The sequence below is a fragment of the Babesia bovis genome, chromosome 1, assembly GCF_000165395.2.
Source record: "Babesia bovis T2Bo chromosome 1, whole genome shotgun sequence".
Taxonomy (NCBI): Eukaryota; Apicomplexa; class Aconoidasida; order Piroplasmida; family Babesiidae; genus Babesia; species Babesia bovis.
Window position 1 is genome coordinate 557,723 of NC_067396.1, and position 26,096 is coordinate 583,818.

At 41.9% G+C, this 26,096-nt stretch overlaps 15 protein-coding genes across 15 annotated transcripts; 5 read left to right on the plus strand and 10 right to left on the minus strand.

Moving 5' to 3' along the window:
* Positions 1 to 285: 285 nt before the first annotated feature.
* Positions 286 to 1,877, minus strand: BBOV_I003930 (lipoyltransferase and lipoate-protein ligase family protein). Its single transcript, XM_001608993.2, has 8 exons — positions 1,521 to 1,877; positions 1,378 to 1,477; positions 1,285 to 1,337; positions 1,055 to 1,103; positions 870 to 1,015; positions 705 to 833; positions 437 to 668; positions 286 to 398 (listed from the first exon to the last, which is right to left on the minus strand). Exons 1-8 carry the CDS (start codon positions 1,836 to 1,838, stop codon positions 301 to 303), a joined length of 1,125 nt encoding a protein of 374 aa, XP_001609043.1. The 5' UTR covers positions 1,839 to 1,877; the 3' UTR covers positions 286 to 300.
* Positions 1,878 to 2,048: 171 nt separating this feature from the next.
* BBOV_I003950 (Regulator of chromosome condensation (RCC1) repeat family protein) lies at positions 2,049 to 3,815 on the minus strand. The gene is made up of 8 exons (XM_001608994.2): positions 3,645 to 3,815; positions 3,538 to 3,604; positions 3,072 to 3,500; positions 2,915 to 3,036; positions 2,789 to 2,880; positions 2,475 to 2,753; positions 2,225 to 2,439; positions 2,049 to 2,190 (listed from the first exon to the last, which is right to left on the minus strand). The coding sequence occupies exons 1-8, from the start codon at positions 3,786 to 3,788 to the stop codon at positions 2,057 to 2,059; spliced, it is 1,482 nt and encodes a 493-aa protein (XP_001609044.2). The 5' UTR covers positions 3,789 to 3,815; the 3' UTR covers positions 2,049 to 2,056.
* Positions 3,816 to 3,908: 93 nt separating this feature from the next.
* BBOV_I003960 (Pre-mRNA splicing factor family protein) lies at positions 3,909 to 5,498 on the plus strand. The gene is made up of 2 exons (XM_001608995.2): positions 3,909 to 4,051; positions 4,087 to 5,498. Exons 1-2 carry the CDS (start codon positions 3,917 to 3,919, stop codon positions 5,485 to 5,487), a joined length of 1,536 nt encoding a protein of 511 aa, XP_001609045.1. The 5' UTR covers positions 3,909 to 3,916; the 3' UTR covers positions 5,488 to 5,498.
* A 243-nt stretch (positions 5,499 to 5,741) lies between these two features.
* On the minus strand, positions 5,742 to 8,097 carry BBOV_I003970 (Elongation factor Tu GTP binding domain family protein). Its single transcript, XM_001608996.2, has 5 exons — positions 7,951 to 8,097; positions 7,798 to 7,913; positions 7,660 to 7,762; positions 7,538 to 7,625; positions 5,742 to 7,500 (listed from the first exon to the last, which is right to left on the minus strand). Exons 1-5 carry the CDS (start codon positions 8,086 to 8,088, stop codon positions 5,765 to 5,767), a joined length of 2,181 nt encoding a protein of 726 aa, XP_001609046.1. The 5' UTR covers positions 8,089 to 8,097; the 3' UTR covers positions 5,742 to 5,764.
* Positions 8,098 to 8,149: 52 nt separating this feature from the next.
* On the minus strand, positions 8,150 to 10,737 carry BBOV_I003980 (B-box zinc finger family protein). The gene has a single exon (XM_001608997.2). The coding sequence runs from the start codon at positions 10,717 to 10,719 to the stop codon at positions 8,155 to 8,157; it is 2,565 nt and encodes an 854-aa protein (XP_001609047.1). The 5' UTR covers positions 10,720 to 10,737; the 3' UTR covers positions 8,150 to 8,154.
* A 994-nt stretch (positions 10,738 to 11,731) lies between these two features.
* Positions 11,732 to 12,966, plus strand: BBOV_I003990 (uncharacterized protein). The gene has a single exon (XM_001608998.2). The coding sequence runs from the start codon at positions 11,826 to 11,828 to the stop codon at positions 12,927 to 12,929; it is 1,104 nt and encodes a 367-aa protein (XP_001609048.1). The 5' UTR covers positions 11,732 to 11,825; the 3' UTR covers positions 12,930 to 12,966.
* Positions 12,967 to 13,316: 350 nt separating this feature from the next.
* On the minus strand, positions 13,317 to 13,865 carry BBOV_I004000 (uncharacterized protein). Its single transcript, XM_051767394.1, has 5 exons — positions 13,728 to 13,865; positions 13,604 to 13,638; positions 13,524 to 13,565; positions 13,396 to 13,486; positions 13,317 to 13,358 (listed from the first exon to the last, which is right to left on the minus strand). Exons 1-5 carry the CDS (start codon positions 13,861 to 13,863, stop codon positions 13,324 to 13,326), a joined length of 339 nt encoding a protein of 112 aa, XP_051622995.1. The 5' UTR covers positions 13,864 to 13,865; the 3' UTR covers positions 13,317 to 13,323.
* A 202-nt stretch (positions 13,866 to 14,067) lies between these two features.
* On the minus strand, positions 14,068 to 15,568 carry BBOV_I004010 (Actin family protein). The gene is made up of 3 exons (XM_051767873.1): positions 15,112 to 15,568; positions 15,050 to 15,073; positions 14,068 to 15,015 (listed from the first exon to the last, which is right to left on the minus strand). The coding sequence occupies exons 1-3, from the start codon at positions 15,425 to 15,427 to the stop codon at positions 14,114 to 14,116; spliced, it is 1,242 nt and encodes a 413-aa protein (XP_051622996.1). The 5' UTR covers positions 15,428 to 15,568; the 3' UTR covers positions 14,068 to 14,113.
* Positions 15,569 to 15,803: 235 nt separating this feature from the next.
* Positions 15,804 to 16,298, minus strand: BBOV_I004020 (acyl carrier phosphopantetheine attachment site family protein). Its single transcript, XM_051767336.1, has 2 exons — positions 16,012 to 16,298; positions 15,804 to 15,976 (listed from the first exon to the last, which is right to left on the minus strand). The coding sequence occupies exons 1-2, from the start codon at positions 16,294 to 16,296 to the stop codon at positions 15,818 to 15,820; spliced, it is 444 nt and encodes a 147-aa protein (XP_051622997.1). The 5' UTR covers positions 16,297 to 16,298; the 3' UTR covers positions 15,804 to 15,817.
* A 14-nt stretch (positions 16,299 to 16,312) lies between these two features.
* Positions 16,313 to 18,237, minus strand: BBOV_I004025 (NGP1NT (NUC091) domain family protein). Its single transcript, XM_001609001.2, has 6 exons — positions 18,096 to 18,237; positions 17,860 to 18,061; positions 17,456 to 17,824; positions 17,222 to 17,419; positions 16,852 to 17,163; positions 16,313 to 16,738 (listed from the first exon to the last, which is right to left on the minus strand). Exons 1-6 carry the CDS (start codon positions 18,214 to 18,216, stop codon positions 16,315 to 16,317), a joined length of 1,626 nt encoding a protein of 541 aa, XP_001609051.2. The 5' UTR covers positions 18,217 to 18,237; the 3' UTR covers positions 16,313 to 16,314.
* Positions 18,238 to 19,126: 889 nt separating this feature from the next.
* BBOV_I004030 (DNA-directed RNA polymerase I subunit family protein) lies at positions 19,127 to 19,989 on the plus strand. The gene is made up of 4 exons (XM_001609002.1): positions 19,127 to 19,264; positions 19,302 to 19,533; positions 19,572 to 19,729; positions 19,767 to 19,989. The coding sequence occupies exons 1-4, from the start codon at positions 19,180 to 19,182 to the stop codon at positions 19,979 to 19,981; spliced, it is 690 nt and encodes a 229-aa protein (XP_001609052.1). The 5' UTR covers positions 19,127 to 19,179; the 3' UTR covers positions 19,982 to 19,989.
* An 11-nt stretch (positions 19,990 to 20,000) lies between these two features.
* On the minus strand, positions 20,001 to 20,923 carry BBOV_I004040 (Ribosome recycling factor family protein). Its single transcript, XM_001609003.2, has one exon. The coding sequence runs from the start codon at positions 20,852 to 20,854 to the stop codon at positions 20,009 to 20,011; it is 846 nt and encodes a 281-aa protein (XP_001609053.1). The 5' UTR covers positions 20,855 to 20,923; the 3' UTR covers positions 20,001 to 20,008.
* A 136-nt stretch (positions 20,924 to 21,059) lies between these two features.
* BBOV_I004050 (Divergent CRAL/TRIO domain family protein) lies at positions 21,060 to 23,011 on the plus strand. Its single transcript, XM_051767766.1, has 5 exons — positions 21,060 to 21,321; positions 21,359 to 21,921; positions 22,095 to 22,548; positions 22,584 to 22,783; positions 22,960 to 23,011. The coding sequence occupies exons 1-5, from the start codon at positions 21,129 to 21,131 to the stop codon at positions 23,005 to 23,007; spliced, it is 1,458 nt and encodes a 485-aa protein (XP_051622998.1). The 5' UTR covers positions 21,060 to 21,128; the 3' UTR covers positions 23,008 to 23,011.
* Positions 23,012 to 23,061: 50 nt separating this feature from the next.
* BBOV_I004060 (uncharacterized protein) lies at positions 23,062 to 23,568 on the plus strand. The gene has a single exon (XM_001609005.2). It carries the CDS (start codon positions 23,075 to 23,077, stop codon positions 23,552 to 23,554), a length of 480 nt encoding a protein of 159 aa, XP_001609055.1. The 5' UTR covers positions 23,062 to 23,074; the 3' UTR covers positions 23,555 to 23,568.
* Positions 23,569 to 23,663: 95 nt separating this feature from the next.
* BBOV_I004070 (phosphatidylinositol transfer protein domain containing protein) lies at positions 23,664 to 25,883 on the minus strand. Its single transcript, XM_001609006.2, has 4 exons — positions 25,662 to 25,883; positions 25,473 to 25,621; positions 25,375 to 25,437; positions 23,664 to 25,337 (listed from the first exon to the last, which is right to left on the minus strand). Exons 1-4 carry the CDS (start codon positions 25,704 to 25,706, stop codon positions 23,669 to 23,671), a joined length of 1,926 nt encoding a protein of 641 aa, XP_001609056.1. The 5' UTR covers positions 25,707 to 25,883; the 3' UTR covers positions 23,664 to 23,668.
* Positions 25,884 to 26,096: the final 213 nt, after the last annotated feature.

The following is a 26,096-nucleotide window of genomic DNA, read 5'->3' on the forward strand; positions in this document are numbered from 1 at the left end:
TAATTTTCACTGCAGTATTATGCCTCATTAATATATCTATTCCTTAAGAATTTTCAACGATTGTTGTATATATTGGCAACATTTATTACTCATTATTTCCGTGTGTTTCTTCTTCATTTCTAGAACCATTGATATTGGAAAACAGGAAATTAATGCACATATAGTATCACCTCCACCACCTTGGGATTTATCTCATTCACGGACACAGGCATTCCGTGCTACGATAGAACATCACTTCAAATGACGCTCGTTGTGTGTACTGCGTTGTCATTCTAAATTAACATTGATTCATTGTAGCATTTAGACATTGTTTTTGATTGTTCCATCGACTTCATTAGACAAGGACGATATTAACCATTTCTTCACTGCAACTAGGACGTCATTTGACGCCTCATATTCTGAGGAATATTTTGTTACGTTATTACAATATACCTACCCAAATGTTTCAGTGTCTCTCCTAATTCTTCATACGGAACATTGATTGCTGTTTGGTTAAGCTTCAATTGTAGCCATGTTATAAAATCTGTTTCCAAAGAGTCCGAATATACCCAAAATTTAACTACATTCCCATCTTGTATATCAAAGCAAATTTCAATCGAGCCAAAATCAAACCGTTGCTTCAATGACTTAAACCGTTTCATTTCTTCACCATATATCCACTTGGTGTCCTACAAATGCTACAATGCTTCAATTCGCCAACTCACTTTCAACTTGTGATAGCACTCCTGGAATGCTTCATCATTACAGCATTTCGCCTTCGCATCAATATATTCTACATTTGTCGTGGGAGATTTGTAAAACGATGCCACTTCATCGATTATAGCATTGCATATCTACAAAACAACTGAGGGCACATCAAAAGCACATACCATTTCATGCGTCACCGTTTCATTAAATTGACATAGATTAGTCACACGCGCTTTAACGCTTTTAACATTGTGCTTCTCCAACTTAGATATATCAGGAGTAAGATACTTGTCTAGTGATCCTTGGTTGATATTGATTAAAAGGGTTCCTATTTGTTATACATGAGTTATAAAATACTATATCATACCGTGATGTAATGCTGCATTAGGTAACAATTTGAAAGCTGATCCGGAAAACTATTAAAAGATTAATTAATATTAAATCAATGGAATACAAAGATTGGGAACTTAACATATACACAAATTGCTAATCAATACAAAACATATGATACCGGTATTGAATTCCATATGCTATGTCAAATATTTTCAAAATACTAATGGACACATCAACAATAGAACCAATGTATCAACATCTTACTTTCAATCCGTTTACACATAGATCATTTCTTCCACTAGGTTCGCACTTTTCACCTGTATTAATCTATTCAGGAGTTTATCTGATTACACCAACCTATGAGTTTGGTAACCGCTGAGCAAATTAAATTACAGTTCCTTTCAAAGCTATAGTCCTTCGGAGAAGAAATAAACGTGAAACACGTGTTGCCAAGGTCCTATAATAAACATACATCACCTTTATCCATAGGTATTAATTACCTGGTACACCGCTCCGCCTCCAGTGAACCTTCGTACTAGGTTAACACCGTCCTTCCTAACGTTATCAAGGTTGCATTCCGACCAAACATTTTGGTTACACCCGACGATAACACATGGTGAATTACGCCATAAGAATAGTATTGGTACTTCATATTTGTTGTCTATGGCCATATTCTTCCCATAAGATTTCAATAGCGCGTTTTCCAACGCTAGATTGAAATATATATCATTTTCACTGGAGATTAAAACCTTTACACTTCTATTACCCGTTTTGATTTTCGTACTAAACCGGCGGCATAAATTTGAAAAGAGTACCATTTTGTATATTATGATGTGTAAATCTTTCAATGAAGGCCTATTTTGATTATTTATGAGGTTGATATTTCAAATCGAACTAGCTGGCGAGCCTCCTTAGCTCAGTTGGTTAGAGCGCCAGACTTTTAATCTGGTGGTCGGGGGTTCGAGCCCCCCAGGTGGCTTTATTATGTTTGGCTACATTCGCAGTGTTAGTTGATAGATTGGATGTTTGAACCTCATCATTTAAAAATTATGGCCGTATTGTTGAACGCACACCTGATGAACTCTATATTGCAATGTCTATTTAGGTTTTCCACCGTGTTAGAAGTAATGCCATGGTTGATATTCGTCGGTACGGTTAAGTTCCCCTTTCCTGCGGGATATGTACTATAAGGTTCCAAACTTACTTGCTGGATCTAGCTGTTTTTGTTGGTTGCTTCCCCACCCGATTAAGTATCCACCTTCCATTGCTGCTATGCAGTGGCTGCTGCCACATCCAATGGTTCCCCGTATGATCGACCCGGGGAGATGGATACTTTTTGGGAGGTTCATTCTTACATCTAATCTTCCGCATTGTCCCAGGTGATTACCTCCACTTGCGATAATGTGTGTTTTACGTTCCCTTCGCGTTCGTTAACATGATACGCTGTAAAATACCTCTGCGTGGTGGTTGTAACAGCAACTATCGTAAAATCATCTCCCGCTGCTAGGCTTAATGTAGCTCCTTCCAGCAGTTTATGATGCTCGCTTAACCTGCCTACGGCGTTTACCGGTATTGGATTATATTGCAGATGCCGATCTGTATGGGAGTATTTGGCATAGTTGCTAGCTCCATAGTCATCGTGTTTGATGTAGGGTTTATATCTATCTTGTTCCAGGATTGTTCGACCTCTGGTATCACCCAGAAAGAGCTGGACGCTTGAGTCGTCACCAAATCTGTTAGGATATGTATCAAAAATTGCAAAACATACGTATATATATTACCTTCTGAGTCAATACAGCATGTATGCCTCCCTCCACAAACTACATCTACCACATTAGTTGCGGCATTATTAAATTCCACCTATGGTCGGTCAGAATAAATATATCGTTTTTACCTTGTGGAGCTTAATGTGCTCTGTCATGTCATTTCCCCCTCTATCAAATGTCATAATTGTATTGCTTTTTAGAGTATTAGGCTTTGTGCCGCATTGGCCGAATGTATTGTCTCCGGTACAATCTAGGTCATGCATCATTTTACATATGCAAACCTACACAACTCTCCGTCATCAGTAAGGAACGCGGCATGTCGATTACCAACGCTCATTTTAACAACCTTTTTGTTACCTAGCCCAGGCATTAGGCCTAGGTACACGTTGCTTTCCTCATTGTGCAACTTGGTAGATGGGTTTTTATTAATGTCACTGGAAGCACTTCCAACGATTGTATCATTGGAAGTTGATCTTGGACTGCGATCATGCAAATAACGCTCCACATTATGTAATATATATACTTGCGAATCAGCTCCTAGCATGTATAAATCCTTTGATGAACAGTGGCAATCAACTATTGCGTTACAGGGAATTTGGAAGGGTAGTACAAATGTGTCATCTTTCCCCTTTCCCCAAATGTATACTCGACCTTTAGTATCCACTGAGGCCCCGAATGTAGGACCAAATGTCACACATTTCCATCGTTGCGCATCTGTGTGAAGTAATGCAGTTTCTAGACGATAACATACCCCTGAATAATGGATGATCGGGAGATCCTCCCGGTAGAGCACCAGGATTCCCCAATAGACACACCTTCTATGTCAGAATGTCAGTATTTATTTAACAAACATCTTACCCCTTTGTATTTGCTGGCACCTTTATTATCAAAATCGGCATTACATCCAGCAAATGATATGGATGCACGACTGAATGCAACTACAAGTCCTCTGGTGAATAGGCGCCTTAATGAAGCACGAATATCTACCATTGATTCATACATGACCTTCTTGACGAAATGTGCAAAAGTGGCATCATAACACCAGGTTAATGTGTACTTTCCTTCATGTGGTGTTGCAATGGTATTTTGATCTAGATTAACATTCACAGAAACTTTTATTATTTTACACTATGTATGATGATGCGGAAGCGTCATTGGTGAGAGATAACAACCGCCAATGGACGCTAAGCAATCGCGTCGAGGCTGAGGGCCTCGAGTGGCTCTATGCAGATCCTTCTGCTAATAAGAGCAATGCTAACCAGTTGGTAAGTTAATGCTATGTATCTGAATATTAACATAGGAGGAATATCTATTGGGTAAGAGCATAGAAGGTGCGCGTGGAGAAATTGGACGTGAGCATGTTGACCAGACAGCTTGCGGATCGCTTCTTTCCGATGCTGCTGCTGTCGGCCCAGTTGATCAGACATTGAGTAAATTTCGTGAAGATCCATTATTCGTCATAAAGAAGGTTGAACTACACCAAAAACAGGTTCTTAAGAAATATGAAAGTCTTGTTCGTGCTAAGACTGCGTTAGCAGATGTCGTTTCTGAGCACAGTAATATAGGCGAAAAAAGTTGTGGCAACAGGAAGAGCCGTTCAACAAGGGGACACAGAGCATCGAATACGCTGGAAAGTCGTAGAGTTGAACATGATCGATACCGGAGTTACATAGATGATGAGCATTCTAGTAGGAAGCGCTCATCAAATTATCGCAATAAAGAGGAGCGCAGTTCGACGCGCTACAGATCTCGTTCCAGGGATAGTTGTGTAAGTGTGGAGTCCTATTACACGGAATACAAGGACCGCAGTGGTCACCATCGTCGAAATAACAGGCTCCACAGAGAAAGAAGGAGTCATGATCGTGTGCATTCTGTGTCAAACACATCAGTTAAAGACCGGAGACGCGATCGTGCGCGGAATCGTCTAGCAGGCGGCGTATCATCTGGTAGTGACGATAGTAGCGTAATTGTAGAACGACGTTTGAAGGGCAATCCACGTGAACGCAATAGTCACTCAAGTAGATGCCGTGGGAACCGCGGTGGTACATCTTTCACGCGTCACGGCAGCAGAGATTCATCTCCAACTAGCCGTGAATCCCATTTCCGGATGTATGATAATGACATTGATTCCAGCCAAAAGAGAATGGACAAAAGGGATGCACCGAATTTTGAAAAGTATAGACCCACTTCTAGGAAGGATTTGGTGCGTAGCGATATTAGATCAAATAGTTCTGGCGGCGCTGAGAAGGTTGATACGAAGCTGCCTGCGGAGAGACAGGAACATGAAGAGATTAAAGTCTCTACTAAACCCAAGTTAGGTCCGCAGGTCCCTCGAAAAGGTGACCCTCTCAAGTATGCTTTTGGAGTGACTCAGGACATATTACCTCCACAGGCGATCCAGGATCGTGCTGCAAGGCGGAACCATGAGATGTTCGAACGCGAACGCAACAAACAGAAGCTCTATGAGTCAAGCGATCCAAACGACCGTTTGGAACAAATGCAATCACATGGCGCATCACATCTTAAAGAGCGGTTGGAGCAGATGGAGGCTCATGAAAGTACAGTGAAATATATGGAGAGGGAAGACCGCCACCAGCGGTATGATTACATATCAGCTGTGAAAAAACATGCATTTGAATCCGCTAAGCTGTCGGAACATGTACGTCAACGGGGTTCACGCACCCTCTTGGAGGATGATTGAACGTTTCGTTTCTTGTAGAAATCAACATAAAATTTAAATATCGTAAATTCAGTTGCACATTGGACTTCTTTAAAGCTGATGTTTCCTGTAATATCCTGGTTTTCTTAAAGTGACATTTCATAAGTACATTGGATACAAAAGTATACTAAAGGCATGACTGAATTTCTACATTATGATATAGCATGTTATTTACTCGACAGCGATATGATTAGTCCTTCTGATCTGCGCAACGCAAAATATGAATGTTATATTAACGCTAGCTTAGGTGTTCCCTATGTCACACGACGTTTTTGGATCTTTTAGCGTGGCTTATGGCGCGTTCACAGCGCTTCTCCACGTCAGAAAGTAGGTCAGAGTAAACGTTGAGTTGCTTAACAACTACATGATTGATGACTGCATGCTTGGCGGCGTCGATAAGCACTGGCACTTGGAATGCGTATATCGGACAGCACCCGAATTTGTTGCCTATATCGGCCTGTACAACATCACTGGGTGTAACTGCACCCAATCCCCCGTGTACCACGGGTATGCGTACATTGTATCTAAGTTCAAGTTGCTCGAAGCCATCTAGGAGTGCATCAAACGATCCCACAAAGTTCGCCCTTAGTATTACCGGAACCACCGGACGTCCTATTTCGGGTGGTAATTTTGGCGGTGGTGCTACTCCATGTGCCTTTAGACTTTCTTCTGGCATATCCATATTGTCTAACTTCTCTGCCCATTTTTCACGTAATTGCTTGTTACGTTGTGCGACTACGGAGTTCCAATTTTCGTTAGGATCCTCGAATGCTTCATTTATTTCGTGGATGTTTGTGTTCGAATCCCCCCTTTCATGTGGATATAAGTGAAGATCTGTTTCTGAGTCCGAACAATCCGTAGTCTCTCCATCCGTAAAGTCTTTTGACAGTTGCTCTACAATTTTTGATTCACTGTCAATTGGTTTGAGTAATATAGATGATGGCAATGGATCGTCTATTAAGGCATCGTTATGTCTTACTTCATTTATGACGTCGTTGTCAACTGTTGCGGTCTTTATGTCGGGATAACCTGCATCTTCGCTAGGTTTTAGCACAACAGCCCATGGAAGATCTATAAGCGGTCCTTGTATTTGGTTACTGCGAAGTAGCTGTAACTCTTTGCGATACTGACTGAGTCTGAAAGCTTCATGCTGCGACATTGTGCATAGTATATCATCTGCGCTTGTTCCTTGATTGCTCTTTAGTCCAGTGATTCTCACAGCTTGACCCACATAAGCACGTTCCATTTTTGCATCTGGAATTATCTTTCCATTTATTGGATATATTCCTGCAATGCGACCATACTCAGTTCCAGCTACAAAGTAGGCACCTTCAATCAACACCCCGTGCCGTATTATTATCGTTAGCACTACACCATAGGAGTGGGTTTTTTCTACCTCTATGATAAAACACGTTGCGAAGGGAGGATCTCCGGTGCTCACCAGGCAATTGGTTCTTCGAATGAACGACTCTACTTCTTTCAGAGATATACCTCCAAATGGCTTTGCTATATAGGTTGGATTGATAGGTAACTCTGAATTTTCTAATTTTTGCGCTATAACGGTGCCCAGTTTAGCTAGACCTATACCAGTGCGTGTACTCAATGCCACGGCATTTCGTACTTGATCAGCCATATCAGTAGCTATTAATCCTGCTCGATACATATTTGAACATTGTCTCTTTAATTCAGCACGTGCAACTTCAACTTCTCTGAATTCTAGGTCGGCCTTATTGATACAAAATATCACTGGCACGTTGAAACGGTTGGCTTGTACAATAAGGTCTCTCGTTTGCACTTCACCACCCTCAACTGACAACAATAGTATCGCTAAATCCGCTAGATGCAAGGCACGGCCTCTCGAAAGCTCAAATAATGCGTCACCGGGCGTGTCTAGGACCGTGGCTTGTACATGACCGTCTTCTGTCGGCAACATTACCGACCTGATAACCACTTGTTGCGTCGTATTACCATATTCATGTACAAGCATCTCTTCCGCTGTATTGCTCATATACATTTCAATACTATAACGAACCACAAAGGCGTTCCATCAAGCTGGTTTTGCCATGGTCCTTGTGACCTATGATGGTAATCACAGGTAATGCCTTTTTGGTCACACATCGCTGTATGTTGTCATTATAAGATGTTTTAACTCACTTTTGGTGATTCAGGCTCCGGTGAAACCTGTATTGGCTGGTACCCTTGTTTCTTACAGGCTGCAACCGCCGCCTCGAAAGGCACTAAAACATGCCGTTTATTACTGATGTGTATTGGCAGCACAAATAACGGACCTACTTCGATTGGAAAATCCGACCTTCTTGATCTGTCCATGTGTAATTCCCCCTCGATATGGACACACCGCAGGCTCGCATACACATTGCGAGTTTTGTACGTAACATGAAGCACAGCTCCTATATTATATATGCGTTGAGCTACAGAATTACCTACATGTACGGCTACCCAGGGTGGTAGCAGTATTTCTGGAGAACGTTGCGTCCTTCCCCGTGACAAGGTTTTCCTAAAGGCTACTCTGCCAATAGGTAGAAACTTGCCACGGTATGCAAGCCACTGGGTAATTGCGATCATTAAGTTAAAAATGGAAAGTGTTGTGTTATACATAATTGTCTATCGATGTTTTCCCACCCACCATGGTTAATATCTGTCTAGTATATCACAATCTTTCTTGTTGCGTATTTTATTCCCGATGTTCTGGAATAACTGCAGAATGGATTTAGGGGATTTGACACTTGGCGAGCTTGTGAACTTCGGTAGTACAGATGGCAGGGTTATGTCGTTGCCTTGAAAAACACTGGCTCTAGTAGCGATGCTACGTGCCCGTCGAACAGGCTCTTCTGGCATTTCATATCTACCACTAGATTTGCTTTCTAATCTTGGCATTGTCGTTGTACATATGGATGCATCATCTGCTAGGCTTCTGGTTTCGCTAGATGGCAACGAGGCAGCGTGTAATGTCAAATCCTCCACTTGCCACTGGTTAGCCACTATTTCCCTTTCATTACGGAAGCACTTGTCATATAGCGCCTTCGACTCATTTTTTACTTTCTTTAATGTATCTGCCACGATTTTGAAATTTTGGTCGTCATAGAAGTACTCTGGATCATGCGTGTCCTCACATGTCCGGTGTTCACCTTCTGGATCCATGACACAACTATCAGCCGGACTCTCGCAATTCAACTTATGCAACTGCTGCAGGGTAGTTCCATCGGACATGCCCTTAAGTGGCGGAGCTTCTATTGCTTGGAATTGGTTTGTATTTGACATTTCACGGTCCCTTTGCAATTTTGCCACTATCCTCTCGATTCTTACTGTCCACAAATCTACAGTTTTGTCTGATTCACACGTGAACAGCCAGAATCGCATGCTTCCGTTTTTATTCTCGGTGATTTCAAAACCATTCGGATGCCCTATACGCTGCAATTTGGTAATCTGCAGTGTATTCGGATCTCTAAATGGCCTAATAGTAATAGCGCTTAAATCGATACTAGATTCCACTGGTACATCATCAGCAAACAAATCACTTTCAAGTACGAACAGGCGCGGTCCGCACAGATATACGGCACGCTGGCGCCATGAACACCTCTGCGAATCTCGTCGTAAGAATAAGCCTTTGAGCTCCGCATGATTAACTATATCCAATGTATTTTCAGCACCTTTTACCCATAACGAGGGCCCTGGAGGACGAGTTCGCCTTTCTGCTAATCTACGAGGTTGGTGCTGTATCTCTGGTTGTTCCATGACACGTGTACCATTAGCTATTTTTTCCAAACCATTCACACAATCGCGTACACATGCCCTCAAGGTAGATGACAGTGCTGCAATCTGTGTGAAATTTAGATGTAATCTAGTCTCATGGTCCAATAGAAGGTTTGCCAAGTTACCACAGTGAAGATGCCAATGTGGCACCTCTAGTACAAGATCGGGTATTTCTTCATCTGTAAATAGTATTTTTTCAAAGTTTGCCCGCAGATCTACGAACATATTGAGTGCCATACCGGGATTCTTCACGCGATTAATAGCTTCCAGTTGTGCCAGACAACCTCTAAAATATCTGCTCAAAGCTCCACTGGCGTGCATCAACCTGTTGAGTGCCGCTGATCCCACCTGTTGCATATTTTTAATATCCTGCATCCCTAATGTACGCTTGACCTTCAGAGCATCGTGGACACGCTGCAATCCACTACGCATGGACCTGGTAGCATTTTTAAGCCCTGCATTAGAGGTATCTGCAACAAGTTGCAATTCAGGTAATACTAAAGACAAATCGTTATGCCTGCGTACCACTGCATTCAAGCAATCTCCCAGCAGTTCTTTGACCTCAGCTGCTGCACGTTCAATTTCCACCACCTTATGGCCATCACCGGTATGAGCCTCTTCGGTACACCTGGTGCATACTGGTAGCATGTGACAAACAGTACAGGCAAATTGTAGGTTACACCCTTCGTGTATTGTACATGGTTCATATGAGGGAAATGCTGACTCTCCCGGTCGAATTTGTATAGTCATGTCCTGATACATGTTACCAGCCTTACTTCCTGAGGCCTGAGTGGCCATATCTCCATATGAAAACAGCCCTGACATTTGATCTGATGCTGTTAGCCTTGTTTCTTTACCCGATGTAGCAGTCACTAGTTTGTGAGTTTGGTTTATTCCATCAGAGTGCCTTTGTACAGCGCAGACGCCACAAAAGTGCATTACACATGAATTACATCGCACTGTAGCCAATGATATATAACACTCTGAACACAATCTGACCTCCGCATCACAAGGGGATGCCGAACTTTTGGCAACATTTCTTACGACATGATACATGGGTGTTACGGTATCCGCTTCAGCTTGAGTTGCATTGTACAGTGCCCTCGTTGCACCTGCAAGTTGATCAATATGTACGTTTTCATTTATGAGCTGTTTTGGTACGGGTTTGACCTCCGTATCTGAGGGTCTATTTGCCTCTTCTATATCGATTTGTCTAGATGGCTTTAAACGCTCAACATCGAATACTGGCTTCTTCAAGTTTGTCGGACGTTCAAAAATATCTAACACACGTCCAAAGGCATCGACAACGGAATCCGCAAGGTGCGGTAATCTGCTGCGTGCTACATCTGCATATCCTGAGAAGAGATCAGTGCCATCCGTCTTGATAACCCTTCCGAGATCAATTCCTTGGGATATTAGATTCCCTATCATATCTCCTGCCATTGTAGTATTATCTACTGGCACACCGATGCGCAATAGTGGCTTAGAAACTAAATGTGTGGGATTGTATCTGCCACCAAAAGTATGATCGGGGGAGGATATTCCTGTGCTTACATCGTTTGTCCGTAATGCTATAGGTGTGCAATATAGCTATTTATATAAGAGTTAAACTAATGTGTGAACATTTGCGAATGGTTTCCACACTCGTCATATTGGGTGTCGGAAGTTATGATTGAGCTTTGAGTGCCGTACACTTGAGATACCCGTTGTCTAATCTTGATTTGCATTTATTTGCAATATAGCCAATAGCATGTTATATGTGTGATGTTTGCAGAGGGGTGTATGATACTTTGGTTATGTTGACGTTCAGTGTGTAGAGGTATAATTTCTTAAAAAGTACAATCTACAATACTCCGTCATCACTTAATAACTATACGCACAAGAGGAATTATGCGTTAGTGTCTAATTCTAATTTTAGAAGCTTAATCGTGACATGTGTATCAACATGGCGTATCGCCAGAATAGCGTGCTGTGAGTGGTTATTCTTTGCACAGTTACAAACTAGTTTTACAAAAATCAGCGACATTGCGTAAGTATATAATTGGCTGCGTTTACAGCTATTCCTTTCTACGACATGAAGAGAAGGTTTCCGTTTAAAATTGCTGCAACTATCAGCTATATTTAATCTAACTGAACTATTTACTGCCATACCTCCTAATGTGCCAAGATGATTGAGTTGTGCCTTTTGAATCGAACGCCATTTAAATTTGACAAGTACATGAATGGGCGTCTCCTTGTACACTAATTTGCATCATGGATCTGGTAACATAAACATCTGTTTCCTTCGCTGTGACCGCTGTTTTTATGCCCCTTTCTGCTAAGTTGTATCTAAGATGCATTGATTCGTTTACCCGTTTCACAAAATTTACATGAAGAAGTCTGATCGACAGATTGAAAATGTTTGATTTTAACGTGGTATAGATCGTGCATAGGGTATAGAACTGACTTCTATATTGTTAAATATACCGCATTTCTTTCTATAGTCCCTTGCTTATCATTCATTTTTATATATTACCAAGGACTACCTAGTACCAGTAGCTACGGGGCCAATGGAAAACCCTGAGAGCGATCAACAAGTTGGCACATCGGTGTTTGTGGCGAAGTTTTTTAGTGGTGACGAACTGTCTTCCCTGTTCCTTCCTTATGGTTTACTGTGCGATCGATCATCAGATATTCCCCTTGAAACTGGGGATAGGTTGGAACTTGATGATGTCAAGTTAAAGGAGGTTACAGAAGTCATTTTCAAAGACTGCTTGCAATTTATCCGTGGCGAGGTGTCTGACACAGATACATTTGAATGGTATCATGACTTTATCGCATTTACTAATCTACAGATAGTAGTACGTCACAATGCTGCTATTCTTGTTGAAGGTGAGGACTTAGATGATCTTCTAGATTACACAATTATTCATATGCGCAACTTGCGTTCTTCCGTCGCCAGGAATGCCCTAATGTTTGTGAGTTGCTTGATAGAGTCAATAACGGATAATCATGATCTATTTCTTTCAATATCACTGAAGCTAATGCCTCAGTTATTTAGATGTTGTACATCTGAGAAGATAGTTTACCGCAGGCCTGCCTTGGACAATCTTGTTGCGATTTCCAGGCGTTGTGGTAGGAAGGACTACATTTATATCGCATGGCTAATTATGACGTACGCGTGTGATCGCAATGCAAAGGTATCTTCTGCAGCTGGCGTAACACTCCAAGCGTTCTTTGACCACTTTAGTGATGACTACCTAGCTCAAGTTGACAAGGCAATAACTACGGAGTGGTTGGGGCCATGTTTGTCATCCAAGGACGTAACAGTGAAAGAAATATGCACCAAGGTTGTAACTAGGATAATTGGTCTAATATCACCTGAAGAAGTGGAATCCTGGTACTATAGCATTGACCCAAAGTCTAAGGTTGCCAAATTACTACGACCACACGTCAAGATTAAGGAGACTGTTCAAGATCTCAATTCACCTGAAGATGAATTAAATGGAGCGACACTTCCATCCGCTATAGTTTGTTCTACAGGTGAGATGCCGTCCAACATGGAGGTGGTAGACTGTGGTTCAACGGAGATGATACATTCAGAGTCTGGTGAACAGGTTGACTCAATAGCTTCTAGTGGTGATATAAACGCAGTAGACGAAGTCGAGTTATAGGCAGTTAACCCAATATTTGTCATTAATGTGATGGTTCCGAGCCTTTGGGTATATAAAGGAAAGGATCCTAGGGTTTCCAAACGTATACTTTGACCACATTAACTGCGCCAACAAGCAAACCCATACTGTGTTACAAACATAATATGACCATTCACTTAGAATATGTATCATCATCTCTGCGGTGCTATTTCGCAACTATGAAGCTTTATCTGTAATATAGTTTCGTCAATATGTATGTCCATGTGGTTGCGGTATTCGTTTATAGTTATTCACACATATGAAATATCACAATATAATTTACGGTTTACCATACGATATTGAAACATCCCTTTGGGATGTTTGGGAGTGTTGTTAGTGAAAGACAATATCACGCTAACCAACAATGTGCCGTGATTCACGATTGATTAAGTAGTTCGAATAAGCGAATCACTGTAAATTGCTATATGCGTTTTCCTATGAAGCATACCTCCATTTTTGGCTATCTTTTCATATCGTCTTTCTTCAACAGTTGACGCCTCGTTTGGAAGTACGCGAATGGCGACTCCCGTAGTTTTCTGCTAATACGACTGACTTTTACCTGTGTCTAAAACCTACTTGCGTCACCGTTGCTTCCTCTATCTGTGGTACTGTAGTAACCTACATCGGGGATTTGTAGACCAGTAGCAATAACCTACACCTCTGTCTTTATTTGCAGTTGCCGTTGAGAAAGCTATAATACAAATTAGATTTCATATAATATATGTTTTGATATTTAACATGAGCGGTAGAAACGAAAGCGAACTGCGTATTAATGCCTACCTTTTGCCATGCCCTTCATGAGCGAGCCCATAAGCTGCTCCATGTTGTCTTCTTCGCCACTATCTGGGACCTCATCCTCATTAGAGGTGTCAATTCCCACCCCTGAGTGGGTTTGTTCAGTTTCCTTGTCGTCCATGATGGATTTTATAAAATGTGCACAGCTGTATTACACCATCTATGGCGTTGCACTTCGTCTACCCGCTTTATATGTTATTAAGATATGCATTATAGTTTTGAATGCCAATTTGGTATAGTTGTTATGAGTGCGCATTGCCTTTGGTTATGGTCCATTTAAGGATGATTATAAACAGCTAGTACTTTACACTCAATTTGTGTGATTCCACAGTGTTGACACCAAGGGTGGAGCTAATATACGCCCAATCGATTTAGTGGCACCGACGGTATGCAATGGTGGTACCGTGCTCACGATACTCTCCTTTGGAGATCCACAGTTGTTGGAAACGTCCTAGTGACGCCAGAATAGAGGCTCCCAACCATGTAGAGTAGCGGCATTCACTGTATGACGACGAGTGAACTATTTTGAACTTGTTACACTTGCCTATTATTCCTTCGGATACATATTTATTTAGAACGTCCACGAATCCAGGCGTCAGAGTCACACCTCCTACTACCACTATGGATGACAGTAGCTCGCGGCGTATGTCAACATCAGTATCGAACATTGAGTCCGCAATCATCTGATGTATCCCTTTGAAGTTGTTAAATTCTGCGACGGATGCCGTTTCGGGCGCAAACAGGTGTTTCGGCACTTCACATATTTTTTCGTCTATTTTAATGACATCACCGTCAGGTAGTTTGTATGACAGTGATGTATCCGTTGGTAACATTGACGATGAACTCTCTCTTATTTCACGTGCAACGCACTGCCGATGGTAATTATGTGCGAGGCTATTCCCCGGTTTGAAAAATTCATGCCCACGCTTGTACAATATATCACACAATTCCATATCCAATGCGTTACCACCAACCATTGACGTCTGTATTGTCGACTGTAGCGATATACCCTCATGAACAGGCGACGCAATACTGCCGCCAGCGCCTATATCTACGACCATTGCAGATTGTCTACCCACTGAAAATGCCGATAGCGTTGCCCTCTTGGCTAAGTACGCAGCGGGTACATCCAACTGTTCAAATAAAATCTCGAGGGTGCAGTCGCGGAACTGCTTGCATTCAGCAGTAGGCTCAGTGACCATCATAGGGTGTTGCGTAACATCCAGGCCCAGGCCACCCACCTTGGTTGCCATGAAATCATCATTCTCCAACACTGGGCATTATATGGCATGCAATCGGTGACTTACATTGTATGGTGGACGAACAACCATCTGCTGCATATAGTTAAATTTGCAAAATATTACCCTACCTGGTAAAACCTCACGAACAGCTCCTTCCACACCTAGCCTGATCAGCTTCTCGAATACGAATGGCTCAACTTCCAAATTTTCATCGCGATTGTACTGTAACAACCGACGCATCTCGACAAAGGACGGTGGTCTTACACGGTTTAGGGGCATCCAATTGAGATACTCATTTTGCCAAACATCTCTACATAATGCACTTGGAATGTACTCTCTAGGGAAGTCCTCTTGGCAGTTGCCAATACGCAGCGTGTCAAACCCAGGGTCAACTATAATTGCCGATACGTCGTCACCTCCGCTCTGTATAACCTTGCTCCCCATGGTCACTAATATACTTGTATTATAGTTATGAATTGGTAACCCTTTTTCACATTAAGACAAATTCCACGATAGAGTATCGAGATAAGCGCGTAGCGTTCTGGAGTACCAGCGTTACAACTTTTGCTTGTATTGTATCTGGAACATACCTTTCAAATGATTTTAACATCTACAATTAATACATAAATATTCTTTATTGATATATACGAGATTCTAGGCTTGACGTCAATAGAGATACTATCTGGATGATCATCACCAATGAAAAACCAGTGAAATGAGCAACTCAAATACAACCTTTAGAAGCCAATATGAAACACGTAGCAGAGTATATATGTTGATTCCTGGAGGTAGCAACGATACGCAATCCAGAGTGTATCATACATCAATATGATATCAGATGTCTTGTCGACGTTCTAGCTTACGTTCTAGGTAATCTGCTATTTCTTTAATAGTCCTTAACTCGGCAAAGTCGTAATCTGGGATTGTCAAGTCAAATTCTTCTTCAATGGAGAGCAAGACTTCGACCTCATCCAATTGGTCAGCGTCGAACTCCTAGGTTACTATAAACAATACACACAGCAACCAACCTGTAGAAACTTGCAAGACGGGTCTACGTTTTTAGCTTCTTGGCCGAACTTTCTCTCAAGAATCTTACAAAGGCGCTCTATAGTCTCAGGTTTGGCAAATTCTGGCAATATACGCCTATTGGGGAAACTTAATGGCTTTGAAGTATTTGTGTAACGCAATGTAAATGCCGCAACTTGCGGCAGAATATTGAACACACCTCCAAGAGGGCGTGTACTGAGCAGGGGCGCTAGAATGACTACAAAGGCAATACCCAATGGGTTAAGCATACGGAATACAACGTTCATTATACATGTTTGACAGAATTAACATAAGAAACTGTTGTAGTCTATTCCCTCTAGGCCAGATGGTGTGGTTGGAAGGCGCGAGTGGTGTTTTTTCTCTGGTTCTGCGTCAGCCGGTTCAGTTTCATCAACACTGCCTTCCACCGCATCGGCAACTTCTGATTCTTCTATTGGCCCGGAAACCTCAGTAGATAGTTCTAGTTGACCTAGTTGTTCAATCTGTTCCTTTATTTCTTTCCCGGGGTCTACCTTGGCATCCGATGGTGGAGGTTCGCTGTAATAGGGTAGACGTCCGCGCTGGAAATCGTATAGCACAATGCGTGCTGCCGTAGATATATCTGGCACTCTTCCCTTTTGGAACTTGCCGAACTTTTCGGCAACGAGATCTAAAAAGTTGTCGCCGGTGAAATCATCCCTGATGCCGTAACGCTTGACCAAAGCTTCTCTGTAACACCATGTAGATAAGTTGTTGGATAAGTGTACATTACCACTTTGCTATCTTACTTCGCAACCCAAGGTGTTATTCCACCTGTTTCTTGACTATAAAGTTGTACTTACCTAGAAATAATCTCTAGAACGCGGTCTATATAATTTTCAGGGTCACTAATACGCTCAACACGCACTACACCCTTGAGCAAACGATCACCTTCGTCTGAATCTTCAATTGGAGTCACACCAGGACAATCGATGAGGTGTATCCTTTTAGTTAGAGATACATACTGCCATACCCGAGTCTCACCTGGAATTGGCGCTGCTTTACAATTTTTTTCTCCTTTGAGAGTGTTTATCACGGAACTCTTGCCAACATTTGGATATCCAATGAACCCAACGCTAAAGTGTTTGCGGTCCTTCATCAATTGTGAGTATTGCCTGGCACAGTGTTATTAACGCATCGATGCTATATTGTCTTAATAAGAACATAACCTACTTCAGAAGCTGCATTAGGGTGTTTTTCCCGAATGGTTTAGTAACTGAGGCATGGAAAGCTACAGTAGGTATAGTGCGATTTAAGTGCTTAATCCAGGCAGCCGTAACCCAAGTTGGCACCAAGTCACATTTATTGAGCAGTATAATCAGTACTTTGCTCTGTTTGTTTTCCCGGATATAGGTTTCTAGGCGGTGGCATCTAGATAAACGTTACTATTTGTGGTATATACCCTACCTGGTTCCCATTGGATTGCGAGCGTCAACCACTTGGACAATTACATCTGAGCAGTCAATCACCTTGTACAGTTCGCCCCAAATGCGCTTAGAAGTACCCTTCTTAAATATAAAGTGAGAAGCTTCCTCAGAGCAGTCTGCAGGTACGTCACGTTGTAGGTAAGTATCTTTAGAGGCATCATAACTGATGGTAGAAGCCCTTTCAGCCAATTCCTCAACTGTGGATGCCATAAGCTTTGGGCGTTTGCGCACAGACTTAGCACCAAACGTATGTTCATAGGGCTCTATCGATAAGATTTTGCTGTTATCGTCCTTGATGTCTGAATTTTTTAATAGCGATATCGGTAGTTTGCTACGTTTCAATATGTGCCTATATATTGTTATACTATGCAATATGTTACCAACGTTCGTGGATTGGACTTTGCCTCTTCCAGCTCATTACGTATATTTTTCATTTGCTCCTGCGTGAGAACTCGAGTATTACCAAACCAGCGTCTATCAGGGCATATACGTGCCGGTTCAGTAGCCTGTACTCGCATTTTTTCCAGATTAGGCTTTTCACGGTACATATTCAGACGTTTAATGGTCGTTTTGTCACGATATTGACCTACGAAACATGAATCAACACAAATGCCACTAACCTTCTTTTTTGCCCTTCACTCCTGTGCGATGTGGATTGGTAATTGCCGTCGACGCCCGAAAGGCTGGAAACGGTTGCGCTTCAGAGCGCTTAGCAATGCGATTCTTTCGTCCCTTTGCCATCTTGGTGACAGATATTTAAATTCTAGTGGAAAATTTAGTATATATAAATATAATATCCATATGGCTATTGCACTCCGCCCTTTTAGCAGGTTACACTACCGACGCGTTCACCCCTTAACTAAGATAACAGCCACAACACACTATAATACAGATGTTTACTTTGTGCACATATAATTAATTGTTATATTATAAATACTTTCTAAGATTTTATTTATATGTTGATTCATATTATAATTCCATGGTCATTGGCTATAGTATTCCCTATTTACCACTAAAAACAAAAGGTGGTTTTTGTTCACCTCCCTAAATGCTGTCATATGAATAAAGTCATGACATGAGTGTGGTACTACTGGATACGTCCAATTGCTAATGTATAACACTAGTACGCGCTTATGGTAGTTGCAGGTAACACGTAGAGCTATGACCCTTGGTTTGAACATATGCCCAGAAGATGAGAAATATACACAGCGATCATGTTGTGTATTACTGATCTAGGCCACAATTTGATCCTACATCGATTGGTGCTAACATCGTGGGATGTGTAGATTAATATAAAACTCTGAAGCGTCGTACCTATTATTCCACTAAAGTGTCACAATTTGCCTAGATTATATGAATAGCGTGATATAACACGTATGAGTAAACGTAATCTTACCAGAAGGCATCTATAAGCAATGCGTTGGTAACAGAATAACGCTGTCCGTGGATTCTAGGAATCCAGGATCCAATTGATGGGTATTATCTTGGCCTAATTGTTAACGAATTGTGTCGATAAAATAAAAGTGTGTAAGAATCAAGGTTCTAATCTTGGTTGTTTGACACAGTTAATGCATACTTTAATGATGCCGTAACACAGGCCGCACAATAAGACCAATTGGGTCGTATAACCAGGTATATACAGTTCCGGGTGCTTATACCCATTCATACACACCTATGGGTTCTTGATTTTAAATTACAGGATGAATGGCGCAGCTTCCGTGGACAGTTGTCCGCAAAACCCCGGTATCATTCGCTAAAGCGCGTTCATTGGCGGAACGCTGTTCCAATGGTAAGCCATTGAATTCAATGATCATGTAGACCCTCAGAAATATCGCAATTTCTAGTGAGCCACGCAAATAAAACGCGCATAGCATCACTTCTGCAAGCATTCGTGGAATCGTTAGAAGAATGCCAAAATAACGAATATATAAATACCACTTACAAGGATGTACCGTGCGTAGCGTCTATAAAGGCACTTGGTGTGGTACAAATACATCCATCATTTCTTGGAAATCCACTCAAAGGAGTGTACGCATATCTGTCCAACTTCCTTATGCAGTAAGTGGTCAACCCGAAGGAATATTCTTGATTGCTAGATACAATGAAGACATTGGCGGCATTTGGTTAACGTGTGGCAAGATAACTCAACTGGATCAGTATGGGTATGTCACGGATGGCGATTGCTTTGGTATACTGTCACTACGTGTAACCGTCAAGCTGTTGGTGTTCATACCGCAAACCGGGTTAATGTGCGGTAAGCTAGTGTACTGTGTAACATGATAAATAAATAGGCAAAACAACCAGAGCAATGTCTGATAGAGCTTCGTTGCTTGTTTATGGGATGTTTGGAGTGACCGTGCGTGCAAACGAGGGGCTTTCAGATAAGACAAGCAAGCTGTCTGAAGGTGACCTAGTGGAGGTCGACGTGACCGACGTAAAGGTACTTCAGAAAAACAAATGGGTTATGATGTCTACTACCATGGACAGAATAACGGTAATATCGTAGAATTATCTATACGGTCTTTTAAGATGATCATCCTAAGCTCTTGAGGGCTCCGTTGGCAATTTGATCCACCACACGTTCACTCTGCTTTACGATAGAATCTAATTCCTTCTCTTGGCGGAAGTACATATCGTCGCTAAGACCTTTGCGCATACCTTTCAACTTCTTTGCAAAGTCCAGTCGAATAGTGCGCACTCTAGTTTTCACTTCATTATGTGTCTCCTTAACAACGGATCGAGCTTGTTGAATCATCAATTCGGTCATCGACGGGATCACTACCGATATGCGATCTGGTTGCATACTAACCTTATAGTCAACCAACTTAGTACTTAGACTCACGAAAACAGCGTCCAGGTGGTGTATATCTAAAGGTAATACTTGGAGTTCATATGGTCCCTTAGAGATTATACGCGCTACGTATTGCAACTGCTTTTCCTTCTTCTCACCTGGAAGTTCAACAGTTAAAGAGTCGACTAAGGAAGGGGTAGCTCTATGCAGAGTCAAACGGCTTATTTTGTACCGTAAATGCTCTTCGGCTTCTTTTAGGCGTGATTTTAAATTCACATAAAGGGAATCCAACTCGGCTTCACTAACAGCAGTTGGGTCATCATCGTCATCCGAAACCGCTCGCTTATTCCTTGAATGGTCATTGACCTTGTTTTTCTTGGAAGCAAGAAGATGTGTACATTGTAATCCACGGGACGGCCCAGTCAATATGAATCCATATACTCTAGGAGGTACCAGCTTTGTTAACCCTAGAGCGCACGCAAAATTGCAAATATACCACCAACGTGACGATAGAGTACAATCTGCTGTAGAAAAACAGACAACCGCAATGATATGCAACAGTGATGTCAAATAGACAACGGTAGACATCCCAAGTAAGTATGCATAAGGAGCTTGGTTTATATGAACACAATCATGACTTCCGATGACATATACACATATAAACCATTGCTATATACACTGAATAGCAAATCGCATTCCGATAATGGTGGCATATGGGTCTACATAACCAACATGTGCACCAGGATGGCGCGCGTGTAAACACATGTTAGATGACGTCTACGGGTTACACATCAATACGATACACTACGTTCCCTTTAAATGTACTATATAGATGCAAATACCGTGCTAACACAGCGTGAATATGACAGAACAAACTGTAGCAGATATCGCAGAGACTGTATGCTGGGTAGTAGGAGAAATAGGACAGTTGATTGACCCAGATTACGATGATTTCATAGAAAGGGAGCCAATAAAACCAATAAGAAAGGTTTCGCAGGAACGAATGGAACCATGGACAACCTGTGAACGGTGGAGGAAACATGAAGTGCCTCCATGTAAGTCAACACTAGCTAATCTAGATATCAAATACAGCCGACACCCAACCCAAGTTCAGTGTAAATCATGATGTTAACAACAAGGTATACATAGGGACCTGTGATATATTAGAATTGGAAGTGGGAGCAGTAGCTGTATTTTTAGATGAACTCTCACCCTTTGTATCCAGAACAGCGAAACGCATCCACATACAAAGTGGCAAATCGATGCCATACGAGGAATTTGAAAAAATGAGATGTGGCGATGTAATGACTCAACGTAGCTATAACATTGGCAGTGAATACGCCATATACACTATCGCACCAAGATATGCAAGCAAGTATCCAGATGCTTCGGCCAACATAGTCAACATGTGTGTCAGGGAAGTGTTGAAAACAGCTATAGACACTGGTTTGGATACAGTGGCGATACCATTAAAAATGGGAAGGGAATATACCTACCCTGATGAACAATTCACTACGGCGGTTCTACGCTCACTTCGGAGGTGGCTGGAAATACCTGCTGTGTCAAACAAAATAAAACGAGTCTTTCTATTCGACATAGATACAGATGCATATTCTCTTTTAAGAAGGTTTTTCCCCAGAGATAAAAACGAGGAGGTAAGTTCTGGTTTAGTAATGTCGCTCCAACGAGGTCACTTGTCCATTGCCAATAGATTATTCCAAAGTCTGAATTCCCATTCTAGTAATACGTTATCTACACACTGGACCAGCTCAAATTCTGACTTTTAGCCTGGCGTGAATACGTGTTACCATTCAATGACCTTTTGCAGAAACTCAGTGGAGAGCTGATTGAAATTGGAAATGAATATGGCGAAATCGTGAAAGAAGAAAGAAATATACGCATATCTGCAGGATTTACAAATCGTGCTGATTCACCAGAGGATACGGAACCTAAAAAGGAACGTCCGCAAGTGAACATAACGCTGGGCAATTCCGGTGATAATTGTAGAGTTGGGAGTGATAGGCAACTATCAGCAAAGGATTACAATTTTGACTACTACTACCGACTATCATTATCACTCATGCAATCGCCTGTTTACAAGGAAATGGACGACAGTGGCTTTGCCATGCTACTAGGACGTGATATCGCAGAGAGACCAGTTATCGCAATAGATGCATCTAGGATGCCAAGCACAGCAAGCAATACCCACATGGTCGCATATATACTGCGGATTATGCAGCCAGTCTTGCAAAACAAATTCGTCGTGGCATTACTTAACATGGGTAAGAACGAGGGTGATGTGTACATTGTGCATCAGACCACTCCATAATGATCGCATCAAATGTATGCACGGTGGCAACAGAACTGTTTCAAGTGCTAGGATACAAACGATTGCGCAATTTAGGAGTTGTGTATGTACACCGCTCTGGATGGGCAACACGCGGCATACTCTATGTTATGATGGCCTTTCTTCCAGAATCCGTTGGAGAAGCTGTTATATATATAGACTCAGATCAGGTATGTATTTGCGTTTTTCTATAGAATCTATATGATTGTTCCGCGAAGTTAGACAGCTGCCATGGAAAAGTTGTGCCACACATCATAGTCGGGGCAACTGGAAATGCAATGGCACACATAGATCTGTATTATATCTGAAGCGTTATAACCTGAGCAAACTCATATCATTGTGATAGGAATTAGGCAAGTACCTGAAGTTACCTGGATACCGTAGACGACATTGATTGAATATCTTCTACGCACACTTCGTTACGTAAAGACTCACACATTATAGTAAAAAGCATAGATAAGATGGTAGTCGTAGGATTGTATGTACGTGCACAAATGGATAACGTAGCAGCGCTCCGTATTCCTGAAAAACACTATTGGACATTTGCGCTTAAGGACTCTGTTGGCTACGAGACACGAGATTTTGTAACCATCAGCGACGAACAGCTGGTAGAAGCAGAAAACACACGCAATGTAGTACATGCGTCAATATCTTTCAAGGAAACAAGCCGCAGAGGGACTATTACTATCAAGACAGTTAAAGGGGTTACGCAAAATGAAATAACGGAACCGAACAAATTTACTTGTATAGGAGCGTTCGACTGCCGAGGACTTGATATCACCCAATGGTATCCGCGGGGAGGCTACGAGGTGGTATGCGAAAGTGGGACTGTCATCCCAGATGTAGAATTCGATGCCACAGGCGCATGGGTGGGATTCGACGAAAAGGCAGGCGTTTCAGTATCAGTTATGGAACTTGAATATGAGTTGAGGACGCTGTAAACGCTAGAGTCCACAAGGCGCAAAGACGCATTTATATAACTTACCTACAACAGTGCATGTATCAATATTCCCATGTATACAATCATATAGTTGTAATGTAACACAACAATTAGATCACATCAATGTTTCTGACGCCGCTGAAGGTGATTTATCAGTGCTGTCTTCCAACTTGGAGATGCGGTATATGCGCTCCGTCGACAGGTCACCAATTAACATCTCCGGAGATTTCTCGGATAACACTTGTAGCAATAGAGTCCAACGCTTAGACGTTTGTTCAGTATCAGCACACCAATAAAACATACGTTTAGACTTGGTCATCAAGGAAAAAACATTCTGGCGCCTCATGTACTCGCCTACCCATGTGACGCGAGCATCAGCCAACTCTATAATAAATTTAGGCTGCTGGTCACCACACTTGTCATAGTAGGACATTGTACCTTCACGCATAACAATGTAACGCACATTCCATTGGTAAAATATAGTACCACCTAATTTGTAAAGGTAGCCAGTGAAGGTCAATGGTGCCTTATTACCACCCGAAGTGACCAATTCAGGATACATATCCATGTTTTCCGGTGATAAGCGTGTATAATCACCTTGAGAGTCACTGGAGTCATCGGTATTGTGCTCTATTGGATCCGGAGAATATGGCAAAGAAGCGCCCTGCCCCAAATCAGTGGAATCATCGAACATCCCTACAGCTTCAGATTCGTTAACAATCGGCACATCATTAGTACTCTCACCAATTTCGGTGGATGTAACACTATCGCACGCAGGCCCGTCCAATGGCTTGGAAGCCGAACTGGATGCAGTTTCGTGCTCTACAATCGGCTCAGCAACTATCTCATCAGAGTCGTTATCAGTGGAGCCATCGTATACAGTATCATACTCATCGAAGTCCTCAATACAATCCCAAAACTCCCCATCCTCATTGGAAAGGTCAGCAACTTGTGAAATGGAAAGACGCCTAATACTCCCTAAATCACTCTTGCTACCTGTGCTCCAACGCCTCTCGATTGTTGGCTTTGCACTTAAATCGATTTCAGGAACTTGACTATCAGCATCAAGCTTCATTTGCGTTGCTGATTCAATACCACTTTGGGTAGATGCAACCGTTGCATGATCACGCCAGGAATCTGATATGTCCCAAGAATTACGTTTGGGGAGCATAGTTACATGCTCGTCAGAACTATCTGAAGGAGTAGCAGTATTCAAAGTGGGTTTCGGGCTGGGTAAAGCCATTGGCTCCTTCTTCTTATAATGAGATTGGCTACCCCTTTGCTCACGGAAACGACGATTTAACAACTCGTAACACTCCTCCTCCTTAATACGCAGCTGGTCCATGTTAGCATTGTGCCATTCATCAATAGATGCCATGGCGTGAGACAAATAAGCCATCATCCTATCCTGTAAATAATTTACTAGATAGTTCTCCACAGCAGATGACAAGAAACCGAAAAATGGAATATCAACTTTAAGTACCTTGTACGATACCATTCCAGTACTCCCTGGCCGTTTTCGCCATCCTCGATGCATTGGGAGTACATCCGTATATTGCGATTTAGCAAGTGTCACATCAAAAGCAGGATCATATAACTTGCACTTTTTGAATTCAGTTAGGTCCAAAACAACGACCTTACGACGAGAAAGATCTTTAGCACTCAAATTTAATGCATTCTCATGCTCATCTAAGCCTTCATAGTTCATTGACTCAAAGGAAAACTCAAACGAAGTCAACTTCTTATTGCTGTACTTTGTAAATATATATGGATACGTAGCCCATCTGTAATATTAGTTGAATAGATTACACAAACACCTACGATTCCTCAAATACCATAGTAAGGTCTTTACCGAGAAGAGCCTGCAACCATGAAGGTAGGTTCCTATAACTCATGTATTATACATACAAAGGACATACTTCCCAAAGTGGTAGCATTTCTCTGTGTGACGTCCAACGTTGCCATCCCTCTCATAATGCTCATTCGTCATTACCTCGAAAGCACTCCCAGATTCCACCTCTTTTATGCTGGCCTCAGTAACAAGGTACAAAGAACAACGCTGGAACATCTAATATTGTGGATGACATTTTCTAAAGTGTAATACATACCTCCAGAGATATAGGTAACGGTATTCGGAACTCGATAATCTTCATCCTTACGCAGCGACACAATCAGCGAACTTCAACAACGCAAAGCGCGCGCTGCCGCGCTAAAGAACAAAAGTAGATATCCACCACCTAATTAAACAGAAAACAAATGCATGGCAGCATAAATAAGAAGGTAAATTTCAGTTTATTGCCTAATTCACCATGCCACTGTCGCGAAGTGCGACGCCCTCCATATTTTAAAAGTGATCCTCTACACATAAAATTGTGCATGAAAATCTAGTTATTAATTTTAGGAGTAATAAATAATAGTAATGGTTAGTATTAACCTATGTTGATTTATAGTGGCTATTGCACATACCGGGAACAACAATTGTACGCCTGAAGGGTAACTCACAAAAACGACACGTATTGCAGATTTTTAAACATTGTTAAGCC